A 21,156-nucleotide genomic window follows, 5' to 3' on the forward strand; every position below is an offset into this window, starting at 1 on the left:
GTGCACAAGTCCCCGTAAACATGTCCTATCCATAGACGTTAAGTATGAAACCCTTCCAGCTCTGGGTTCTTTATGTTCATCGTGGACTTTAAAATTCTGTTCACGGACAGCGAGTTGAGACCATTGGGAAAAAAATGCTACTTGCTCGCTGCACTTTGAGATAACCCCAAAAACTAAACTAAAAAGTATACAATAAAATAAAGTAATAAAATAAAATAAAACATCTGGGCAAATATAAGTCATAGGAATATGGGTGAGGAGGTGTTCGTTAGAATATACAAAGAAAGAAAAGCTATAAAGGGAAAGGGCAGATAGTGTAAGCAATAGTGAGGGGAGTCTGGACATCACCTTAGAGGCAGCCCTGAATTTGAAATCTGAGACCCAAAGCCCACAGGGTGCAGCCACCGCGAGGGCGCCTGAGTCGATGGAGAAAGGACTCGGGACACACACCTGAGGGCAGCCGCCACTGCCCGAACTTCCTTTGGGGTTTCCCGGGGTCTGTGGCATCCTGCCGGCTGCCGCCTCTGTCTGACAGCGTGGGGCTCAGAAGCTGCTGCTGGCTGCTGGCCTGCGTGGGGGAGAATAAAGCAGTCACGGGTTCTTTCTTACCGCGGTGCCCCCCCTCCCCTCCGCACCAGTCTGGACCCTTATTTCATTTAAGAAAGGAAGAAAACCCCATAGGAAAAATAGTACCAGAGCCTCAGAGTCCACAATGGGGAAGAGAAAAGAGAAAATGTGTTCAGAGAGTCCAGGAAAGAGACGGCCACCCCTGCACGCGGTGAAGGGAGGGGGTGCAATTCTCCAGGGAGCGCCTCCTCCGGGCATCCCTCCAGGACTCCTCCACTCGCACGGCCACCTCCCCTCTGCTCCTGGGGTCTAGCTACGCACCAGGAAGGACGGGAGGCAGCAGGGACCGCCTGGTGTCATGAAAGTGTATTCTTGCCAACCGACAGGTCAGTCCTAGGCTCTGGAAGGAACGCTCAGCAGACGACACTCTCCAGTAGCCCCAGAGGAGAATGAAGTTTCTACCAGCTGAGACTAATGTCAGCGAGAAGCGGAGACTCTCCACACCTCTTCCTCGTCTCCAGTGCACCTCCTCTCCTATCAGCACCTCGGTCCTCACATCTCTTCAGTACCCCCTCTTGGGTTGTTTTGTTTTGTTTTGTTTTTTGTTTTTTACCTAAAAGTAGAGAGCCCTGCAGCCGTCGCTTTGCCAGCCTCGTGCCCTGCCTGGTGGCTGCCCTGATCTGACCTCGGCCCCGCACACGAAGCCTCTATGTCCCTGCCCTTTGCCGACTGTCCCTGCACACGTCCCTGTTCTTGGTGGCAGCTGATTCCCACATGTTGGGGAGTCAACATGAAATGCACCCCAAACTGGGCTGTGGAACAAGGAAGCCCGAGAAGCGTCTCGCTGGGCCCCGGAGCCTCAGGCTTGGGTATGTACTGGGGAGCCCTGACGATGTCACTGCACACCACGAAGCCTGACGATGCCAGGGGGCTCCTCTCGGGGCTGCATCGACTCCAGCTGCACCCTCATAAAGGGACGGGGCCCCCGGCAGCTGCTGGTCAAGCACAAGGTCCTCCAGGATGCCCGTGCCACACTTGTTTATGACACGTACATTGAGTCTGGAAACGGAAATAAGCTTTGCCCTAGTAAAGAAGGTCCTCAGGCTAATCCTCCTCAATTCCATATGTTCTTCCAATGCCCAGCTAAGGAAGGACAAAGCCTCAATGAGTCTGAGTGTTTAAGGAAGTTGGTGGTCAATTACACACATTTTCACCGATTCTACTGCAAGGTCCTGTGACTTGGTAGAAGAAAGCATTTAGGGCAGAACTTCAGGTAAACCATGTTCTCCCAAGTCACGTGATATCACTGGACCCCCAGTTAAACCCATAGAGACGCAATGTTAACTCTTTAGACAAAAATCAACAGAATTAATGGCTTCAGAGCATTAACTTTTTTTTAGTATTCATATAACTCAGAATCAGAATCTTTTGAAATAACCGCAAAGGATTCCGAGTTGTAAAGATCCAAACATAATCTAGATCTACAATTAAGAGACACTGTTGCCTTGGGGCCCCTGAGAGGCTCAGTCGGTTAAGCTTCCGACTCCAGGTTTCAGTTCCGGTCATGATCTCACGGTTCATGAGTTCGGGCTCCCTTAAGCTTGGGATTCTCTCCTCCTCTCTTTCTGCCGCTTGCGCTCGCCCTCCCGCCTGCTCGTAAAATAAATAAACATTTGGGGAAAAAATACTGTCCATTCTTTGAAATGGCTATGTGAATGGCACTGATTTATTTTTTTTATTTTAAAAAATGCACGTCGTATCCTCGGCGGAAGGAAGGATGCCTGAGACACGTACCTCAGGTTGCATATTGTTATCCTGACTGTTGGCGTTCATGTCCTCACTGGGCTGAGTGGTCTCGATGCTGGGGGGGTTCAGGAAGCGGCTCAGCTCCTGCTGTTGGCTCTCCCTCAGGCTGTGGATGATGCTGCACGACTGCTGCTGTTTCTATGGAAATAGGATCATTCTCTCCGTAAGGGAGAAATCAACCCAACATGCCCCTGTCCCCCAGCACTCAAGTCACATTTCCTTCTCTCCTCCCCAAACAACCTGGATGCTTGGTGACCTTAGGAACCTCCAAATGAGGATGTTTAACGACTTCCCCTAGTTAAGTATCAGGCCAGGCGTGCTTCGAGGCTTCTCAGCCCATGCTTCTTTGCATGCAATGGGAATAAGTACGTTCATTGATACTAGCTCCTGTTGTATTTAAAAGGGGATTTTTAAATCACTAACTTGAGTGTTCTGTGTTTTCCCTTATTTTGCTCTGTGCTCGTGCATCGCCCTTTCCCTCTGGTTGTTAGAGGCTGAGAGCTTTGGGTGGAGGAGCAAAAAAAACCCTTGCTCTTGTCTCGGTTCTGGATAGAGGCAGGCCTGTCTGTCTCAACGAAACACCGGCTGGCGCTGAGCCAGCTTCCTTGGGGTCTGTGGCGGGGGGTTGGGGGGGAGTGGGGGGTGGGGGGGGAGGGCTGGCAGGGAGGGCAGGTCAGCTGCCCAAAGCAGCAGGGCTATGATGTAACTATTGTCTTCTATAGGAGGGTGGGGTGTTTTGTTTCCCTGGGGACATTTTCTCCACCAACAGATATGTTTCTGCTGCTGATGTTCTGAGAAACAGGATTTCAGAAGTCTGTTATATATAAATGTTTAGCGATTAGTGAGATTCTTTCATCTGTGTGTGAAGCGTAGGTCAAAAGCATTCACAAAAATAATTATCTAGTGGAAATGCCCATTATAAACACTGCACACCAACACAGTATATGTTCATTGATTTAGGAGTCAGAGAATCCTATAAGCTTATAATTCTAAACGCAACAGACAGATCATTAAACTCCCAGGAGACGTGGCCTTTGTTAAAGACCAAACGACATTATCAATGGAATGGTGGGGTGTTTAGGAGCAATTTAAAAGTACTTTTGTCAGGTTAGTTACCAGTCATCGTGTAGAGATCTGGGGCATTTTGAACAGTTGAGTTTGATAAATGGAGAGCACAAATATTTTAATATCAATAAACTGCTTCTTAAACACTGATGTTCTCTTATAAAAATGGGATTAATGGGAACGCCTGATGGACTCTGCTAATGAGGGCACAGCCGGGTCTGGCCAGGTGCTCAGGTGCCATCCAGGTGGCCATCACGAGGGGATGAAGCCGACCCAGCTGAGGGGCTACAAGGCTAATCACATCCCACTGATTACAAAGCTCTTCTTTTTGTCCCTCCTCCTCCTTCTCCTTTGAGAAGAGGAAAGAAAAACCCAGATGGTGCCAGTTGACTCACGGCTCTGATGCGCTTTAAACACTTTTTCAGCCACATGCGGATGGTCTGCTTGGCCACCTCCTCCTCGATGGTGTACTCCAGCTGCTCCCTGGCCAGCAGTTCCTCCAACTGCAAGCTCTTCCGGATGTCAACCGACCTATAGGACAGCATGCTGGGAGGGGCGGGGGGGATGAGAGCACTCCAGGTCAGACTCATCTGGGACTCCGGCCGGTCCCAACCTTCAGAGAGATCTCAACCTTCAGAGAGGCTACCACTCCGTCCATGCACCATAGTGTCCCTGTGCCACTCGACTAGTAATGTCACCTCCTCTGTAAGACGGGGATAGTCATGGTCCCCACCCTATGAAATGACTGAGTTAAAACTCGGGAGGTGCTTACAGTAGTAAGTGCCATGTACGCATTGTGTTTGTTAAACCAAACTTCCAGGCTGGGCTCTGATCTATGTTACCAGCTGCTTAAGGCTCTGGAACGTTCCCTGTAGAAGGAAGACTGCTCTGTCTATATATTTCCTTCACATTCAGTTCCAGGTGGAGACGGTTAATATACTTGGCTAAAGGTCATGCTTCCTGCACCCCCCACCCCTTGCCATCTCCCTCTCCATTGATCTCATTTGTGCCCTTAGATGTTACTCATTAATTCTGGTGGGTGCAAAGTCAGGGTGCAATACTTGCTCCCTTTCTGCCCTCGGCACTATAGTCCACGCAGGGGCAAGTGAGGCCAGCACAGCCGACGCGTTGCCTCAGGGCAGGCATCCGCGGGCAAAGGAGGATGCAGCCCCTTCTGCGGCTGGTGCCCCCCCCCCCCCCAATGCTGTACAGGACCCCTGGTGAGCACTCAGCCCCGCTTGCCCCTCCAGCGAGCTCAGTGCTGCCTCCACAGCCCACCTCACAGCACAGAGCTGCTCGGGAGTCCTCCCCATGCCGAACTGGCACCCCGACCTTCTCTCCTTTGCTAGGGCTCTTCCCTCCATGGAGGAAGGACATGTGTTTGCTCTTCCTCTCTTCCCTGCCTCATCCAGAATCTCATCAGTGCCAAACTGTTTTCATCATTTCCTGAGCTACAGGGATAGAGAGAGGCAACCTATGCCCCTCATGGGCTTTGCCTGGGTCCGTCTTATCAGCTCCTTTGCTGTGTCCCAGAGAGCCTGGATGATAACTGCTAATGCGAGCGGTATGTCTACGTGTCTCTCACTTTCAGCCTAAAAATATTTGTCACCAGGAGGAAAGCCTTGGTGACATCCTGAGAGAGATGGCATCCTCTGCCAGTCACATGTACTTTCTGCCTGTTCTTTTCCTGCCCTTTAACTTGCTCCTGGACTAAGGGAAGAGTGGGAAGTAAATTGGTGAACTTGAGAGAACTTTTCCCGGGTCCTTCCTGTTCTTATTTATTTTCAACTTTCAGTCCCAAGCATATTTCTGTACACCTGAGCACTTCCGAATGTGTGACACCACACCCAACCCTTCACCCGTCAAGTATCTGCAACATGATGAAAGTAGTCACTGGTAGAAGAAGGTCCTAGCTTTTCCTGTGGGTGGGCCTCTTTGAGATTGGGGCCTATGGGACTTTTCATAGAATAACATTTTAAATGCATAAAATAAAGTACATCTTATTACCAAGGAAACCAATTATATTGCAATCCAGTTCTCATACTGTTTTCTTTAAAAAGGTGATGATATGGGGCGCCTGGGTGGCTTAGTCGGTTAAGCGTCCGACTTTCGCTTAGGTCATGATCTCGCGGTTCGTGGGTTCGAGCCCCGCGTCGGGCTCTGTGCTGACTGCCAGCTCGGAGCCTGGAGCCTGTTTCAGTCTGTGACTCCCNCGAGCCCCGCGTCGGGCTCTGTGCTGACTGCCAGCTCGGAGCCTGGAGCCTGTTTCAGTCTGTGACTCCCTCTCTCTCTGACACCCCCCCCCCCCACTTATGCTGTCTCTCTCTCTCTCTCCTAGAAATAAATAAAATATTAAAAAAAATAATAAAAAATAAAAAGCTGTTATGGATTGAATTGTTCCCCCGCCCCAAAATATATGTTGGAGTCATCAACCCCAGTACCAAAATGTGATCTTATTCAGAAATAGATTACTGCAGATGTGATAGTTAAGAAGAGGTCAAGCTGGAATGGGGTGGGTCCCTAATCCAATATGAATGGTGTCCTTATAAAAGGGAAGATCTGGACACACACACATGTATGCACACACACACGCACACACGCGGGGAGAATGACACATGAAGATGAAGGCAGAGATCGAGGTGATGCTTCTACAAGGATGGCCGGCCGGCCCCTTGAATTCAAGCTTCCAGCCTCTAGGACTGTGAGACAATACACTTGTTTATGGAATTTCGTCCGCTTTGTCCTGTGTGGGCACTCACTGAATGTCTGGAACATGTGGCTTGCCAACCAATGGGGGCCAGCATCACAGAGCAAATGAGAAGATCTGGATTTTAGCTCCAGCTGGGCCACCGAGACTGTCTAACAGTAAGTCACTCAACTCTCCCAAACCAGCTCCTTCCTCACAGAACGAGGGACGGCTGTGCTCCCGAAAGCCCCTCACCTCTCTCGGTCAGGGTCTCCTCGGTCATACAGGGCACCCCTGGGGATGTCAGGCCACTGCTTCTCCCCCGTCCTGTGCACTCACAGGCACTCACTCTGACACGGCCCTTATAGAACAGCGACAAAGGTCGTGTGGAGCCTGAGCGGTGTGGCCTCGCTTATCACCTCAGTGAAAGCGGCATCTTGGGCTGTGAGCCCCCTTGTTAGTTGTACTTCACAAGGTCACAGCTTCGGTCTCTGCACTCACTCCAGCTCGGTGACACAGGGCTGTGAAAAGCCCCTCTCATACCTTAGGACATCATGGAAAGTGACGTCCCCGCCATTATGCAGTCTCTCCATTTCATAGCACATGTGCTTAAACAGAAGCTTGTCTTTGTCGAGATCCACCTCCAGCCTCCCCCGCAGCAGCCTCAGCAGGAACTTCACGCGGAAAGTGGGAATCACCCCCTGGGGAGCAGAGCACAGTAACTGGTAAATCATCCTTAGGCCATAACAATTCGCTTGGGATTCTGTTTTCACAGGGGAAAAAAAAAAAAAAAAAAACCCCAAAGAAAAAACCCAAACCAAAAACAACAAAAAAAGAAAAACAACACCAGATCTTCTTCTTAAAGGATAGCATAATTAGCACTGGGAAGTAAGGAAGTTGTTTGCCTCCCTGGAGGCTGGGTGTGCGGGGTGTTTACTGAGAGAAGCACCACACTGAAAGTTGAGTACTTGGATTTTTCCGCTGGTGCTTCTCTGGTTCTGTGGGATCTCATAACCTGGCAGCATTCAGAGCCTAGGAGGCCCTCTGCCTGCCCGGCCCCAGCTCTTCCTCTGCCTCCCTGGCCCGTGGTTTTCCTCTCTGGACCTGTTTCACTGACTCAGCCTATGCTCCTCTGCTTCTCTAAAACACACGCTGAGTGGGTTGCTAATGCGTTATCACAAAAGTAGAACATCCGTATGTACACGATCCTCCTCTTCATTTAGCCTGGACGCTACAAACTTCCAGACATTTTTTATAAGTGGATCTTCTAGGGAATGATCACTCCTTTTCAGGTCTTCCCCATTATTGGAACAATTACATACAAGAGAATCTGGTCAGAGCAGCTCCAGGTTCTGGAATATCAAATACGTGTTGTTCCCTTACGGGCAACATAATCTACATTGCCAGCCCGGCTCTGTCTTTGAATTAAGGCATTGAGCTAGAGGCAGAGACATGGGGAACCCACGAATTCCTGTCAGTTAGTAACGCCTTAACACGTGACTCATGGCGCCATCTTTGACGTGTACATCCAAGGAAAGCAGGTTCCCACAGGCAGTGGTCTTGGAGATGCTGGTGGATCGAGGGGAGACAGGACAGCTGGGCCAGCTGGCACACGTGCAGGTCACTGTCTCAGAGGAAGCCCCCCTGAGACTGGTGCCTAGAAAAGTGGGGGGTGTTGGGGAGAGGGAGACAAAAGGGGTGGGGGAAGCTGGGCCTTACTGTGCAGGCCTAGCTCAAGATGGCCCCCTCCTTAGCTTGTTCTGGCTCTTTGGTCTTCATGCCCTCTGTGAACTCATCCAGCAACTGTTTTTGGACCTTCCTCCAGATTTTCCCATAGTAGAACCTTCCTTATGTTTTGGATGTCTGCTTTAGAACAACCCCTCCCCAGGCAGACCATCGTGCCCGCCCCGCTGAAGTAGGCTGACCTCCAATCCAACTGGTGTCTACCATGTTACCGTCTGCAAAGTTTTTATAGCTTCTTGAGATAATAATGATTATCATACTTATTATTTCACATTTTACTGTTTGTCTCCCCGTATTAGAATAGAAGCTCTATAAGCACGGGGGCCTTTCCACTGTGTTCATTGCTATCTCCCTGGCACCCAGAACAAGGCCTGATTATTTGCTAGGAAGGAGGAAGAGGAAGAGCAGCAACAGCTAAAGAAGAAGGTGCTGTTGCTTTGACTAATCCTAGGAAAACTTGGGTAAGCTTTATGGTGAAAGCATTCAAATAATAAGTCCAAAATAATTTTAAAAATAACTTTCAGAAACCACGAAGTTGACTCCTTTGCACCTCTAATCAGGATTGCTGTTTGTGGCTCTGTATCACCCCATTGCTCTGGTGATCTGAACTTTACCCCTTCTCCTGCTCAGGGTTTCTTTGGTTTCCTTTCCTTGGTGACTTGCTGAATGTCCAAACAAGAGGGCATCCATGGTTGGACAGGGGACCATTCTGTCCCTCTCCCTTCCTAGCATATTGTGCTGAACGGTCAATAACGGCTTCAACGTTCAATTCACCAATAGCCATTCAAAATTCAGTAAATGTCTGCTGGTGATGTCAAGACTACTTAAATATCTGCAGTAGGGCAGGGGAGTCTCTTTGGGGTGGGCATGAAGCAGTGGCCCCCTTTCCTACCTCTCGTTTATCATCCACCATATTCCATATGATTTGAAAGTGGCGAAGATCGTTGTAACTTAGAAGCTGGTCCTCCTCTGTGGAATAAAACAAGGAGAAGTTCTCCACAATGATGGCTAAGAAAAGAAAAAAAGAAAAAATGAGAAGTTAGATAATTATGCTAATCTGTCATTTTTTAGAAAAAGCAAAGCATCTATTATAAATAATGGATTTTATCACCTACATCACAAGCCAAATTTTTACAGTGTTTTTTAGTGTGTTTTCCAAGTTGGCATATCTTACACTTGGATTAAGCTATTTCTCCAGCTCCTGCCTTTCCAAAACATGAGGGTCATGAGCATAAGCACACATTCTGTGTGGAGATACCCACGCCAGCTGGCTTTCACTCTTAGTTGACAGGTCCAGGGCAGATTTTAAAGGTCAGATTGGGTTCTGGTGGCCCCACACGTGGGGGAACACCATGTATCTTTCAGAAACATAACTGTGATGTTCCGAGGTCGTAAAGGTAGCCCTCTCTGAGGTTTCTTCAACTCATTCCATGAGAAGAGCTCTTTTGAAATTAATGATCATAATTAACAGGACAACTCTTGAAATCGCAATCAACTGTCATTTACATGCCTTTCAAAGGTCTTTTCAGCTTCTGGATCGAGAGGCAACAATTTATAATTAATGCCATGAAACACCCACCCCAAGCAATCTGGGATAATTACCTGCAAATTGTCCGTAATCATCTAAGTACCTGGGTTTAAAGATATTAAAACAGATTCAACGAACATCACTTACCTACAAGCAGATTTAGCATGATGTAGGCAATGATGACATAAAATGAACAGAAATACATAAGTGCTCCAGCGTAATTCCCGCAGTCTGTTGCCCAGTATGTGAATTCGTCTGGAGTACAAAAGGGAGGCTGGACCTGGGGGCGAGGGGGGAGAGGGAGGAGGCGTCAGAGTGAAGAATATGAATTTCCACGCACCCGCTGTAGCTGGTGAACTATTCCTCGCCATATAAAATATAATTAACTTCAAAGTTAATCTCTCAAAAGCCACGTACATTGAGCACATCGTCCGTGGCAAAAATCAAAAAAGAATCTCTCATTTATTCTACACTTCTAGTCTCAGGGAACCCCAAGTTCACTGCCATTTTAGAAGCACAGTGAAAGTGAACTGGTTTCTTCCAAGAGGCATTCTTTCTGCCTCCTGCACTGGTGCTGAGTGGTAAGTACCTCCTGTGTTGGGAGCTGCAGAAAGTCAGAAAAAGCATTTAGAAAGTTTCTTTGACCTAACTAATGGGCTAAGCTTTATGAAGATCTGTTATACATACCAACTTCACATTCAAGTTGTGTAAGAAGAAACCAGTAATCCTTATTCTTGGGGCACCATTATGGGACTTTACAGAAGACCACACTCAGGTTATCAAAAGCCCTCCTCACGCCCCATCTTTAGTGGCTCAATAAAATGACAGGACCTCTGAGAAACCTGGTTTCTTGCAGCCAGAGAGACTAGCTCTTTCTTCTGCATTCCCAGAGCACTCTGCTTGTTGTATATTTAGAAGTTATTTAATTCTGCTTCACGTCACGTTTATATTTGATTTGATAAATTCTGTCCCCATTCATTCATGCATAGAGTTCTTTAGCTCCCACTCTGTGCTAGATTTATACCCAGTGCTAGAGACAGACTGGTAAGCAAGACATAGAATCTGTCCCTCCTTCACGATGTGGACAGTCTAAAGCTGTACGGGAGCCACGGACCGCATGTGCCTATGAAAATGTAAATGGATGTTAATAAACATCCAATACAGTTCGATAAAATGTAAAGTTCAATTGCTCGGGTGCACTAGTCCCATTTCTAGGGCTCAGAAACCACATATGGCTACTGAGTTGGACAGAGTGGATTGCCATCATGGCAGAAATTTCTTTTGGACAGAGTTGTTCTGGAGGTTGAGAGAAAGGAAACAGATGGAACAATCAAGCCAGTAACTCACTACAGCTATTTCTACAAAGGAGAAGCACTGAGCATTGTAGGAACATATCACTACGATCTTAGTGACAGAGCTGGTGTTTTAAGGGAGACGTGAAGGACCGTGAGGAAAAGGAAGGACACCAAAGGGAGGGTGTGGCTCAGAGCCTTGAGGTAAGCACCCCGAGCGAGCATGCCCTGGAGTCACGGAAGCCCCAGCTCCTAGCAGATGGCCCAGTACAAACCAGGTGCTCAGTGAAGATCTGTGGAATAAATTCAATTAAAGAAGCGGAACTCCCCTGTTTGTACTTGACTGCCAAAGTGTTAAAGGTGGGAGGGAAAGAACAAAGCCAACATAATGCATATCTGCCAGACGGGACTACAATAGCTCAAGCTGGGTTCACTGGGTATTCTTCCTGCACATGGCCATACGTTGCAGTGGGAAAGGATGCAACTTTATGGACTAAACAACCAGGATACATGTTTTGTACACTAAGTCTTGACGGCGACAGGATAAGGGTGCCAATTCTGCATTGCAAAGAGTTTCATTTGGTTCTAAGTTGAGGCGCTGTTAGTGATGAGGAGTTTACCATACAGTCGTGCATAATCTTATTCCAGTCTTCGCCTGTGACGATTCGGAACAGTACGGTGATGGCTTTTCCAGCTGAGGAAAAGTTTGCATGCCTAATTAAGGAGGAAAAACCAGAATGTGGGTGATATAGTTGGGCATGAAGTAGGAAGGTGTTACCACTGAAGCAGGTAGATTTTGGAGCAGATTTGGTCGTTCAGTTACCATGTCTGAAGGTTACACTCTTAATTTGTTATTCACACTTGCCCTCAAGCATAGCCATCGAACCCAACCCTAGTGTGGGGCCACCAGTTTGTGGCCATGCATCTTGAATGGCAGAAGGTTCTAGCTTTGACAAGTAAAAGTGATTCCTTCTTTTGCATGGATTTTGATAAAAAAGTAGAGCTGCCAGGTATCAAGTAAGTAATCTCTGCAACAAGACACATTTGTGTTTAATTTGTTGTATTAAAAAAAACTTAAAAAAAAAACCCTATGAGGTGCTGCCACAAAATTTGAGATAATCTTTGAAAAATGCTTTTGGTATATAGTAACCATTTTGGGAGTTACAATTTCCCATGTTTTGCTTTCTTTAAAAAAAAAAAAGAAAAGAAAACCCCAAATCATCTCAAAGAGTAATTTAAACAAGAATATGTTGTTTTTGGCAGTAAGTGGATAGAAATTCACCGGGAAATTACAAGAGGTTATTCCTGTGTGATGGTAGATTTGGAATGATGGGTTCCCATTATATTATGGTAATATTATGGAGATAAGATTTCTAAAGTAAATACGTAGACTGTGTTTAATTAGAAAAATGTCATTTAAAATTCGGACATTTTGTTTTAGTTTCCAACTAATTTCTTCCCCTTCCCCCCCCCGCCGCCCCCCCCACCTTCCCCCCACCATCTTCGATAGACATAAGTCATTCAGGTTTTTATTCCCAATTTCATGACTATAAAAGTTTGCTTGATAAATGAATAGGGAGATAAACCCACACCAACCTGTTAATGTTCTCGCCATATTTCACAGTACCAAATAAAACAACACCAGCAAAAGCGTAACACAAGAGCAGTAGGAACATTCCTACTATGATAAAGAAGCTTTTATACATGCTGACGACCACTGTCAGGAGAAGCATCTTTAGTGTTACCTGTATGGAGATGTGGGGAGAAGGAAATGAATACTTAATTCACTTAGCCATGGGGAGCCCGGGAAGTAAATAACAGGTAAGCAGATGGGCACAAGAGTGACCCTCATTTTAATTGCTTTGAATTAGTTCATAATAAAGGATATTAAATCTAAATATTATTCAGAAAACATTAGAGAGAAATTCAACATGTATTTCCAACTGTTCAGCCTTTTCAGTCAAATTAATAAAAGCCCCTTCCTAAAATTCCTTCCTTTCATTTTCTCTTCCTTGGTCTCCGAGTCTCTATGGTGAGGGCTGTATATTTTTGGCCTCTATCACCAAGTAGATGCAGAATTCTCCCACAAACAGATGTTCACAAAAACAAGCCTAACCAATGGCAAAATACTAAATCCCATCAATAGAATGTGTTGGATATGGGAATATACGGAATGTATATGAAATAAGGTCAGCAGTGAAAAAGGAAACTACTTTAAAAAATGGAAAATATATGTGGAGTGTATCCATAAACAATAACAAAGAATATAAAAAAATCTGGGATCATAGAATCACAAATCTTCATCAGAGATGATTTTTCTTTGCAGTGAAGTCACCTTATTCAAATAAAAACAATAAAAATAAAGAAGTATTAAGAAAGACCGTTGGTTTTTGCTTTCATGCTTGATATGTTGTCTTTAGTTGATGACTGAGTTAACTTAGCAAATAGGAAGAATAAGTAAAGCAACAGAAATGTCAGGAAATATATCACAAGATAACTAAGCTACCGATCCATTTTAATATTTAATATTTGCTCAGTTGGACTGAGGATGATAGCAATTTGTTAACTTGCACCCTGAAGACCCAGAAGGACAACTGGCATGGCTCTTTTATTCTGTGCATATGCAACCTTTGATAGTATCCTTTACAACGTACTCACATGCTTGCCACAGATAGAGAAAAACCGGAAAACAATCACGCAGGCGCCCATCATGTAGGTATACGCGTTCTGAAATTTAAACAGAAGAGAGCCGCTCATGATGTGCACAAGAGATCTTGTTACAATTCTGGTTTTCGTCTTAAGTCCTCTGTGAAGTCTACTGAGTAATTAGTTTAATAAAATGTGAAAATCCGTATAAGAAATTTATCTTTAAAAGGTGCCGAAAAGGTCACTGCCAAAACTCATGAATAAATATTAGCTATAAAATCAAATCTTAAATGAAATTCCAGTCTCTGTTTTGCTCAGCCGAATTCTGTATTTTAAAACTAAAATAAGTTTTACATAAAATAGTGACCGGGTCTTTTGAGGATGGTCAAATGAGACCCAAAATGCAGGAATCCTGGCAAAGAAGGTCTGGCATTGGAAGAGATTGCAGGAGGCTAGCTTCCTCCTCTTGGAAGGTCTCCAGAAGGCCTCGGAAGGTCTCCTCCTTTGGAGACCAGCCCGCCACACTCACGTAAGTTGACTTCAGAGATGTCTGTCCTGCCCGGAAACACATCCAGCTCATTCTTCGAGTGTGTGGTTGGCAGCAAGGGATGACTGGGTGTGCTTTATGAGTAAGAAAGCTTCATCTCGGAAACAAAGATCCCACCAGCTAGAGCTCCGATAACAACTGTGGCATTAAACCGATGCCAAAGCATGACTTTTCTCAAGGAGCCTCGCCTCGCCAAATGACAACAGTCACATATGGGCCCCGGGGAAGGGGGTCCGGTGAATATCCTTGAGGTCCAAGGAAATGAATGTGTCTGCACAGAAATAACTTCAGATGGGAACAAATACTGCGCCTTCCTTCACAACAGGCCACACAGAGTGCAAAACAGAGTGGAGGAGGAGTATTCTTCCAGGACCGAAGGTTCTTGGGGAAGAACAAAAGCAGTCGGGCAGAATAGGCAAGGTAGTCTTTTTGGTGTGACGTGTCGTCTCTGGGACATCTAGGACTAAGAAGCCTGCCCTACTCTTCTTCTGGACCAAGTAGTTTTTGGCTTTATTTGTCTAGGGAAGGCTAAAAACATGGACCTTGCTGCCCTTTTCCATGTTAGTTCCAAATTTGTTATAGATGCTTTTCTTGCTTTGCATGCTGGAAGGGACAACACCCCCATCCTTCCCCCCGTCCTGAGAGGTCCCATCCAGATCTTGTGCCCTGTGCCCCTGGCTCCTTCAACTCCAGGCCCACTGTTTCCCTCCCGCAGCATTCCGTCATAGGGACGGCCACCAACTTACCCTCCTCCTACTGGCTGAACCCAACCCAATCACTTCTGCAGGGACACTTTCCAGGACCTCTGTGATGCAGCCATCTCCCACTCTTCCGTGTCATCGCAGGAACACGTGTCTCTCCTCCATCTGCCTCACTATGGCTGCAACTCTCATTGACTTGGGAGCATTCCATGAATGCCTAGTGTCCCAAAGGACCCCAGGCTCTTGGATCATGATTAAACATCCTGGCTTAAAACTTTAAAATGAAACAAAACACAAACTTCCCAGGCTGTGATGTCCAAGAGAGGAATGACTGCCTTTGTTTCGATCAGTGCATTCTTCTCAGTTCCCAGCATGGTGACGTGCACATCTTTAGTGCTCAAAACCACTCATTGTTTGAGGAAATGGATCAGGGTGCCTGAGAGCCCACCTACGCTTGACACAGCCCCTGATGCTGAAGATGATGGTTGTTTTAAGAAGGACACTCAATACCTACCTGCCTGAGCATAGAAATTTCATACTAAAGCACACCCTTTGTGATGTATAAATGGGTTCTCTGTCTGATGGGACTTTCCTGGCATGACTTTAACACTGCAGAGGATTGAAGGACAGATAGAAGACAACAGGGAAATATGATAATATTATTTTTGGCTATTGTTGAGGAAGACTAACAAAAAAGAGAAGGTATTTATAATGTATTAGGAGGTTGTAGTTTTTACAGTTAGAAAATTTTCATGTGTTGGGGTGCCTGGGTGGCTCAGTTGGTTAAGTGTCCGACTTCGGCTAAGGTCATGATCTCATGGTTACTGAGTTCGAGCTCTGCATCTGGCTCTGTGCTGACAGCTCAGAACCTGGAACTTGCTTTGGATTCTGAGTCTCCTTCTCTCTTTGCCCCTCCCCCACTTGCTCTCTGTCTTTCTCTCTCTTAAAAATAAACATTAAAAAAATTAAAAAAGAAAAATTTCACATACTTGATCTTTATAATGCCCATGTAGAATGAACAGATTATGACGTTACATCCCCAAATTCAGAGGAGGGAACAAAGGATCACTGAAGTCAAATGACTCAGTCAAGCTTGGAAAATGGTGGAGCCCAGAGTAAGGTCTTCTAGAGTACCATGGCCCCGTATGGTACCACCAGCAACATGCAGTTACTGAACATTTGAAATGCAGTGAGTCTAAATTAAGATGTGCTGTAAATATAAAATATACACTCAATCAAAGGTTTAGTGTCAAAAAAAGGATGTAACCTCTTTCCTTAATAATTTTTATATTGATGACACATTGAAACAAAAGTATCTTGGATATGGTAGGTTAAAATACATTATTAAATTTATGTCATCTGTTCCTTTAAAAAAAGTTTACTTAATTATTTTGAGAGAGAGTGCCAATACAAGTAGGGAAGGGGCAGAGAGAAAGGGAGAGAGAATCCTAAGCAGGCTCCCCACTGTCAGCACAGAGCCCAATGCAAGGCTTCATATGAACTGTGAGATCATGACCTGAGCCAAAATCAAGGGTTGGATGCTCAACTGACTGAGCCACCCAGGTACCCAGCATCTGTTCCTTTTTAATTTTTTTTAATGTGGCTCCTAGACAATTTGAAATTACATCCATGGTCACATTTTGTTCCTATTAGATAGCACAGCTCTAGATCTCAATCAGGCATACCCATGCGTGTAGGTTTTGAGCTGGACCTCACATTAAACGGAGGTTGGAGAAGCTCAAGGCATTTTAGGCAAGCTAGTGAGAACTCAGGTATAGACACAGAGAATGATATGCTTTAGAGAAATGGCAGTGGATGTTTAGTAGAAAATAAGGCTGCAAGAGTGCCTGAGAATCCCACTGTGAAGTAATGATTATAATGTAGCCACATCGATGCTGTATTTCAGTTAAAAAAATTGGGTTTGATTTTTCTGATACCAGCTTGTATGTGAAGTTAGGCAGGTCTCATAATGTTTCCATAATGTTTCTCTCTTTCTCTCTCTTGTTTTTATCCTTTGAGAGTTAAACAAGAGGTCTTTAAGGTTCTCCTTCTGATTTGCACTCTCTAGGACTCGGAGGAGCCAAATTTTGTCTGTGTGGAGAGTGTAGGGGAACGTATGTGCAAGCACATCTGAGGGCCTATTACGGTCAAACCTGGATGTAGGAAAGTTAATCAGACACCTGAGGGTAGGCTGACATGGAGTGAAATGGACCGGAAACAGGGTTACCAGAACCGAAGTTATTAGCTAAAATAAACTTTTATTACATGCATACCAGGAGGGCAAAGTGAAGTACCACCCAGACCACGCCAAGCGATGTCACCAGCAGGTCATATCGGTTTCTTCTGCTTTGCCAGAAGCCGGCAGGTGACATTGCTATGATCTTCATTGTAACCTGGGAGAAGATAATGAAGACAGTAAATAGAGGCTGAATGTTTGACATATATTGAAATGTGTTAACTTGAGGCACATACTTTTACATTATTTTAAATTCAAAAATTTAATGTTTATTTATTTTTGAGAGAGAGAGAGAGAGAGAACAGGGGAGGGGCAGATAGAGAGGGAGAGGAAGAGAGGTGGAGAGCTGACAGAGCAAAGTGTCACGTGTGGCTTGAACTCACAAACCGTGAGATCATGACCTGAGCTGAAATCAAGAGTTCGACACTCAATCGACTAAGCCACCCAGGCACCCCATTAAGGCACATATTTTTAGACGATGTAGAAACCACAGAGAGAAATTATTACCAGGTGATAGATTAGAGAGATAGATGATAGAGATAGACACAGATATAGATTGATTCACTACCTAAATTTTAAAGCTGGGTAGGTTACAAATCTATATTCTCCATGCTCTTTTCTCCTTTATTTTTCTCAGAATTATGACTAGTTCTGAAAGCAGGACATTTTTCTTACTCAAGTAAAGGACCATAGATTTTGGGAAACATCAACCAGTACAGGGTGAAATAAGAATCTGCTTGTATTTCAGAGAAGACTGCACTGGAAAGTGATATTATACAGACTATATATTAAAATGATCTTGTCTGGGCCAACTCCCTTGGCCACCGCATTGCAATTTGAGTCCCTGAATTACAGTGGTTTGTGAAGTTCGCTACAAATATTTGAACTCACATAACCAGACAGGCCAACATGCAGATACAACAATCAACAGCAGTTAGCAATTCCTGCAGTTAGCAAAATCTGAAATGTAAAGTGACATCTTTGTTCAAGTTAAGCACAACAGCCTAAAAAGGGAAATATCCTAAGAGCATGCTACCCCTGTCCCCCCAAAAAAGGCTTCAAAAGCAATGGAACATAGAGCTGAAAGTCAGTTGATAGTCAGCTATCAAAGGAGGGCACTGTTTTACTTTACAATGCGCACCGCAGCCCCCAGAGCCCGCTGGCTCATTACCGTACCTCTAGAACAAAGATGAAGGTGAAAACAACCGACATTGTTGCCAAAGGAACGGTCACTGGGTCCTCTACATCCCACTGTAAGAGAAACAGCATCCAGGTCTTTGTCCACATCCATCAGACACATAAAGACCTTCCCCTCCTTTTCTCATTTGAACATGACTCTGAATTTTAATTCTTTATACCAAAGAACGTAGCCTGTGGATGGATATGGCCCCTTGCAATATTCTTGGAAGCACCAATGAAGAAAAAAGTCCTTCCCAGAGTTTCAGTGTGAAATAAAGTACCTTGACGGACAGCAGCACCGACTGGGCCAGGACAAGCAATGCAATTGTCCTCTTGAAGAAAGGATGCTGGGTAATGTCATACATCTTAGCTCTAAAACCATCATTATCTGCAAAAGAAAGGTTGAGGCAAGGGCATTTCAGACATAGGTCACATTTACTTTCTTGTCTTTCATTTCCTTTAATGCTCATTTTAAAACTCATTACTTTTCTCCCCCTATAGTTCAATCTATTGTGTGGTGTTTTGCAGGAATGGCTGGCTCTGAATATTTAAGACGACGGTGCATGACGCCGTCTATTTTGGAAGGGGGACCGCATCATTCAATTTCTGTCAGTTTAATACATTTCACTCATATGTTTAAGAGGCAAGCACAAATATATTTTATTTAAAAATTCATTTTTTCATTAGGGCTTATCCTGAGAGCACTGAAGCACAGCCTTTGGGTGGTTGATTTTAATAGCCTATGGAGAGATCTGTAGTTCGGAGCCTGTTTCTATATTAACTTATGCACAACCGCCTAGTGGCCTCACGATTATTATTTTAATTGAAATCTTAGACTCCTGGGGAATCATGAACACTGGTGCCCAACATGAATAAAATCAGAGCATCTTTGATACCCGGGCGAGGTGGGAGATGAAGAGGCTGTGCTATCTTCAGTCGGCTCTTCAGATCTTCCCATCTTCTCTGATCTACAGTCAGCAGAGCCGTCCCCTTAATAAACAAAGGAAAGCAGAAAAAGGCCTTATGTCATCTACTCCACACCAAGGACATTGCAAATGGGGTGTGGTGATGACAGCAAAAGGACTAATTTGGGGGTATAAGATAAAGATATTCTTCAAATACCATGGTGATTCGATAGACATGGTAACAATTCTCAAATTTGGTCTTTAGAGGAGTCCCCAAAAGGGTGGCCACAGGCCTTCGAGAAGATCTAGCAGCCTTCAGCGGGCATCTTTGAACATGTATGATATTCAGGTTTGGGAACATCTAAAGAAGGTTCTCTACACAGTCAAATTTTCAAAGAGAGATACCCACTCTAACAGTGGTTAGTTTCCCTGCATTTCGTGGTGGGGAAGGCTGCAGCAAAATTATAGCTCATCAATCTGCTGCTTCTGGTTAAGTGTCTTTTTTTAAAAATGACTTAAAAATGATTTTAAAAAATCATTCTGATACATATAGTTGCAAAACTTTTTATTTATTTTGAGAGAGAGAGAAGGCGAGTGAGGGAGGGGCAGAGAGAGAGAGAGAGAGAGAGGGAGAGAGAGAATCCAAAGCAGGCTCCACACTATCAGCGCAGAACCTAATGTGGGGCTCAATCTTACAAACTGAGATCACGACTTGAGCCGAAATCAAGAGCCAGACACTCAACTGACTGAGCCACCCAGGGGCCTCAATTGCAAAACTATTTTTAAGTAGTATGAAATCACAGAATTTGAATCTTTAAGAGTTAATGCTGTGACAAATGGCTAAATAAGATCAGCTATTCTATACTATATATACTATATTCTATATATATAGAATCTATTCTATATATTCTATATATATATTGTATACTATATATATACTATATATATATATACAATATATATATATATATATTAGAGTACTTTATTATAATGCATGTAAATATATTACGTGACATTTCATCACACTAATTTATAAAAGCAGAAGTATAGTTTAAGAAACTGAACTCCCACCCCATTCCCATTCTTCCCTTCTTTCTACAGAGCTGATGACTGTCCTTCAAGGATGTGTCCTCACTGTTTTCAGACTTTTGCTGTTTGTGTATATATCAATACATAAGAACATATTTGTTTTGAATTTTATTTTATTTTATTTTTTTTAACGTTTTATTTATTTTGGAGAGAGAGAGAGACAGTGTGAACAGGGGAGGGTCAGAAAGAGAGGGAGACACAGAATCTGAAACAGGCTCCAGGCTCTGAGGTAGCTGTCAGCACAGAGCCCAATGCAGGGCTCGAACCCATGAGCCGTGAGATCATAACCCAAGCCAAAGTTGGCCGCCCAACCAATTGAGCCACCCAGGCGCCCCTGAATTTTAAACATTTATACGAATGGTATTCAATCTGGGCTTATTTATGCAGTTTATTTTTATCTTCATTGAACACTACACCTTGCATATAACTAGACACCAGATCTAATTGGTTTAACTGCTCATAGAGTATCCCACTGTACAAATATATCAGAAGTTATTTGCTTTAGGTTTCTGTGGTATAAAAATGCTGCAGTAAGCATATGTACATACATGTATATGGTCTCATGGTGAATATCTGTGAGATTTTCTTAATAGCAAATCTCTAGGAGACGAATTTCTGGGGTTTAGGAATTTACCCATCTTTAGGTTTACCAGATATTGTGAAGTTGCTGTCCAAAAAGAAGTAACCAGGAAAACCTGCTGCTAGCCATCTCCATGTATTCTCATGTCCTAATATTCTTGCCAGTACCTGATATTGTTAGATATTTTAATTTGGCCATGCTGGGTGGGAGATCTATCCAATTTAGTTTTAATATCAATGAGACAAAACATTTTTTCTATGAGTAAATAGGGATGATGATTCTTGTATCTTCCTATGTGAATTGCCTGTTCATATTCTTTGCTCATTTTTGTATCTGGATATTTACTTTTAGATGTTTTATAGGAATTCTTAATATATTGTGGATATTAATCTGTCAGTTATGTGAATTGTAAATATTTTCTCTTCGTCTTAGCTTGTTTTCTAAAAATATTTTTTGCTTATCATGTCTATTATGTCTCAGAAACTTTTTATTTTAATGTAATCTAATCTATACATTTCTTTCATTATTAATTCCACTTTATGGTTAAAGTCGAGAAATCCACAACTCCTCCAGGATCAAAAATAAA

At 44.2% G+C, this 21,156-nt stretch overlaps 1 protein-coding gene across 3 annotated transcripts in view; it reads right to left on the reverse strand.

Annotated features, from left to right (window-relative positions):
• NALCN (sodium leak channel, non-selective) overlaps positions 1 to 21,156 on the reverse strand; it is a 285,524-nt gene that overhangs the window by 1,757 nt on the left and 262,611 nt on the right. For all 3 annotated transcript variants that reach the window (XM_039254277.1, XM_039254276.1, XM_039254275.1), the window contains 13 exons: positions 18,893 to 18,986; positions 18,278 to 18,384; positions 17,994 to 18,068; positions 16,855 to 16,974; positions 13,346 to 13,414; positions 12,284 to 12,432; positions 11,308 to 11,401; positions 9,543 to 9,675; positions 8,760 to 8,875; positions 6,668 to 6,825; positions 3,834 to 3,984; positions 2,362 to 2,511; positions 451 to 568 (listed from right to left, as the gene is read on the reverse strand). In XM_039254277.1, coding sequence (XP_039110208.1) covers positions 451 to 568; positions 2,362 to 2,511; positions 3,834 to 3,984; positions 6,668 to 6,825; positions 8,760 to 8,875; positions 9,543 to 9,675; positions 11,308 to 11,401; positions 12,284 to 12,432; positions 13,346 to 13,414; positions 16,855 to 16,974; positions 17,994 to 18,068; positions 18,278 to 18,384; positions 18,893 to 18,986 — 1,534 coding nt within the window. The remainder of the gene's footprint in view (positions 1 to 450; positions 569 to 2,361; positions 2,512 to 3,833; positions 3,985 to 6,667; positions 6,826 to 8,759; positions 8,876 to 9,542; positions 9,676 to 11,307; positions 11,402 to 12,283; positions 12,433 to 13,345; positions 13,415 to 16,854; positions 16,975 to 17,993; positions 18,069 to 18,277; positions 18,385 to 18,892; positions 18,987 to 21,156) is intronic.

The sequence above is a fragment of the Hyaena hyaena genome, unplaced genomic scaffold, assembly GCF_003009895.1.
Source record: "Hyaena hyaena isolate Hyena2069 unplaced genomic scaffold, ASM300989v1 scaffold_478, whole genome shotgun sequence".
NCBI lineage: Eukaryota > Metazoa > Chordata > Mammalia > Carnivora > Hyaenidae > Hyaena > Hyaena hyaena.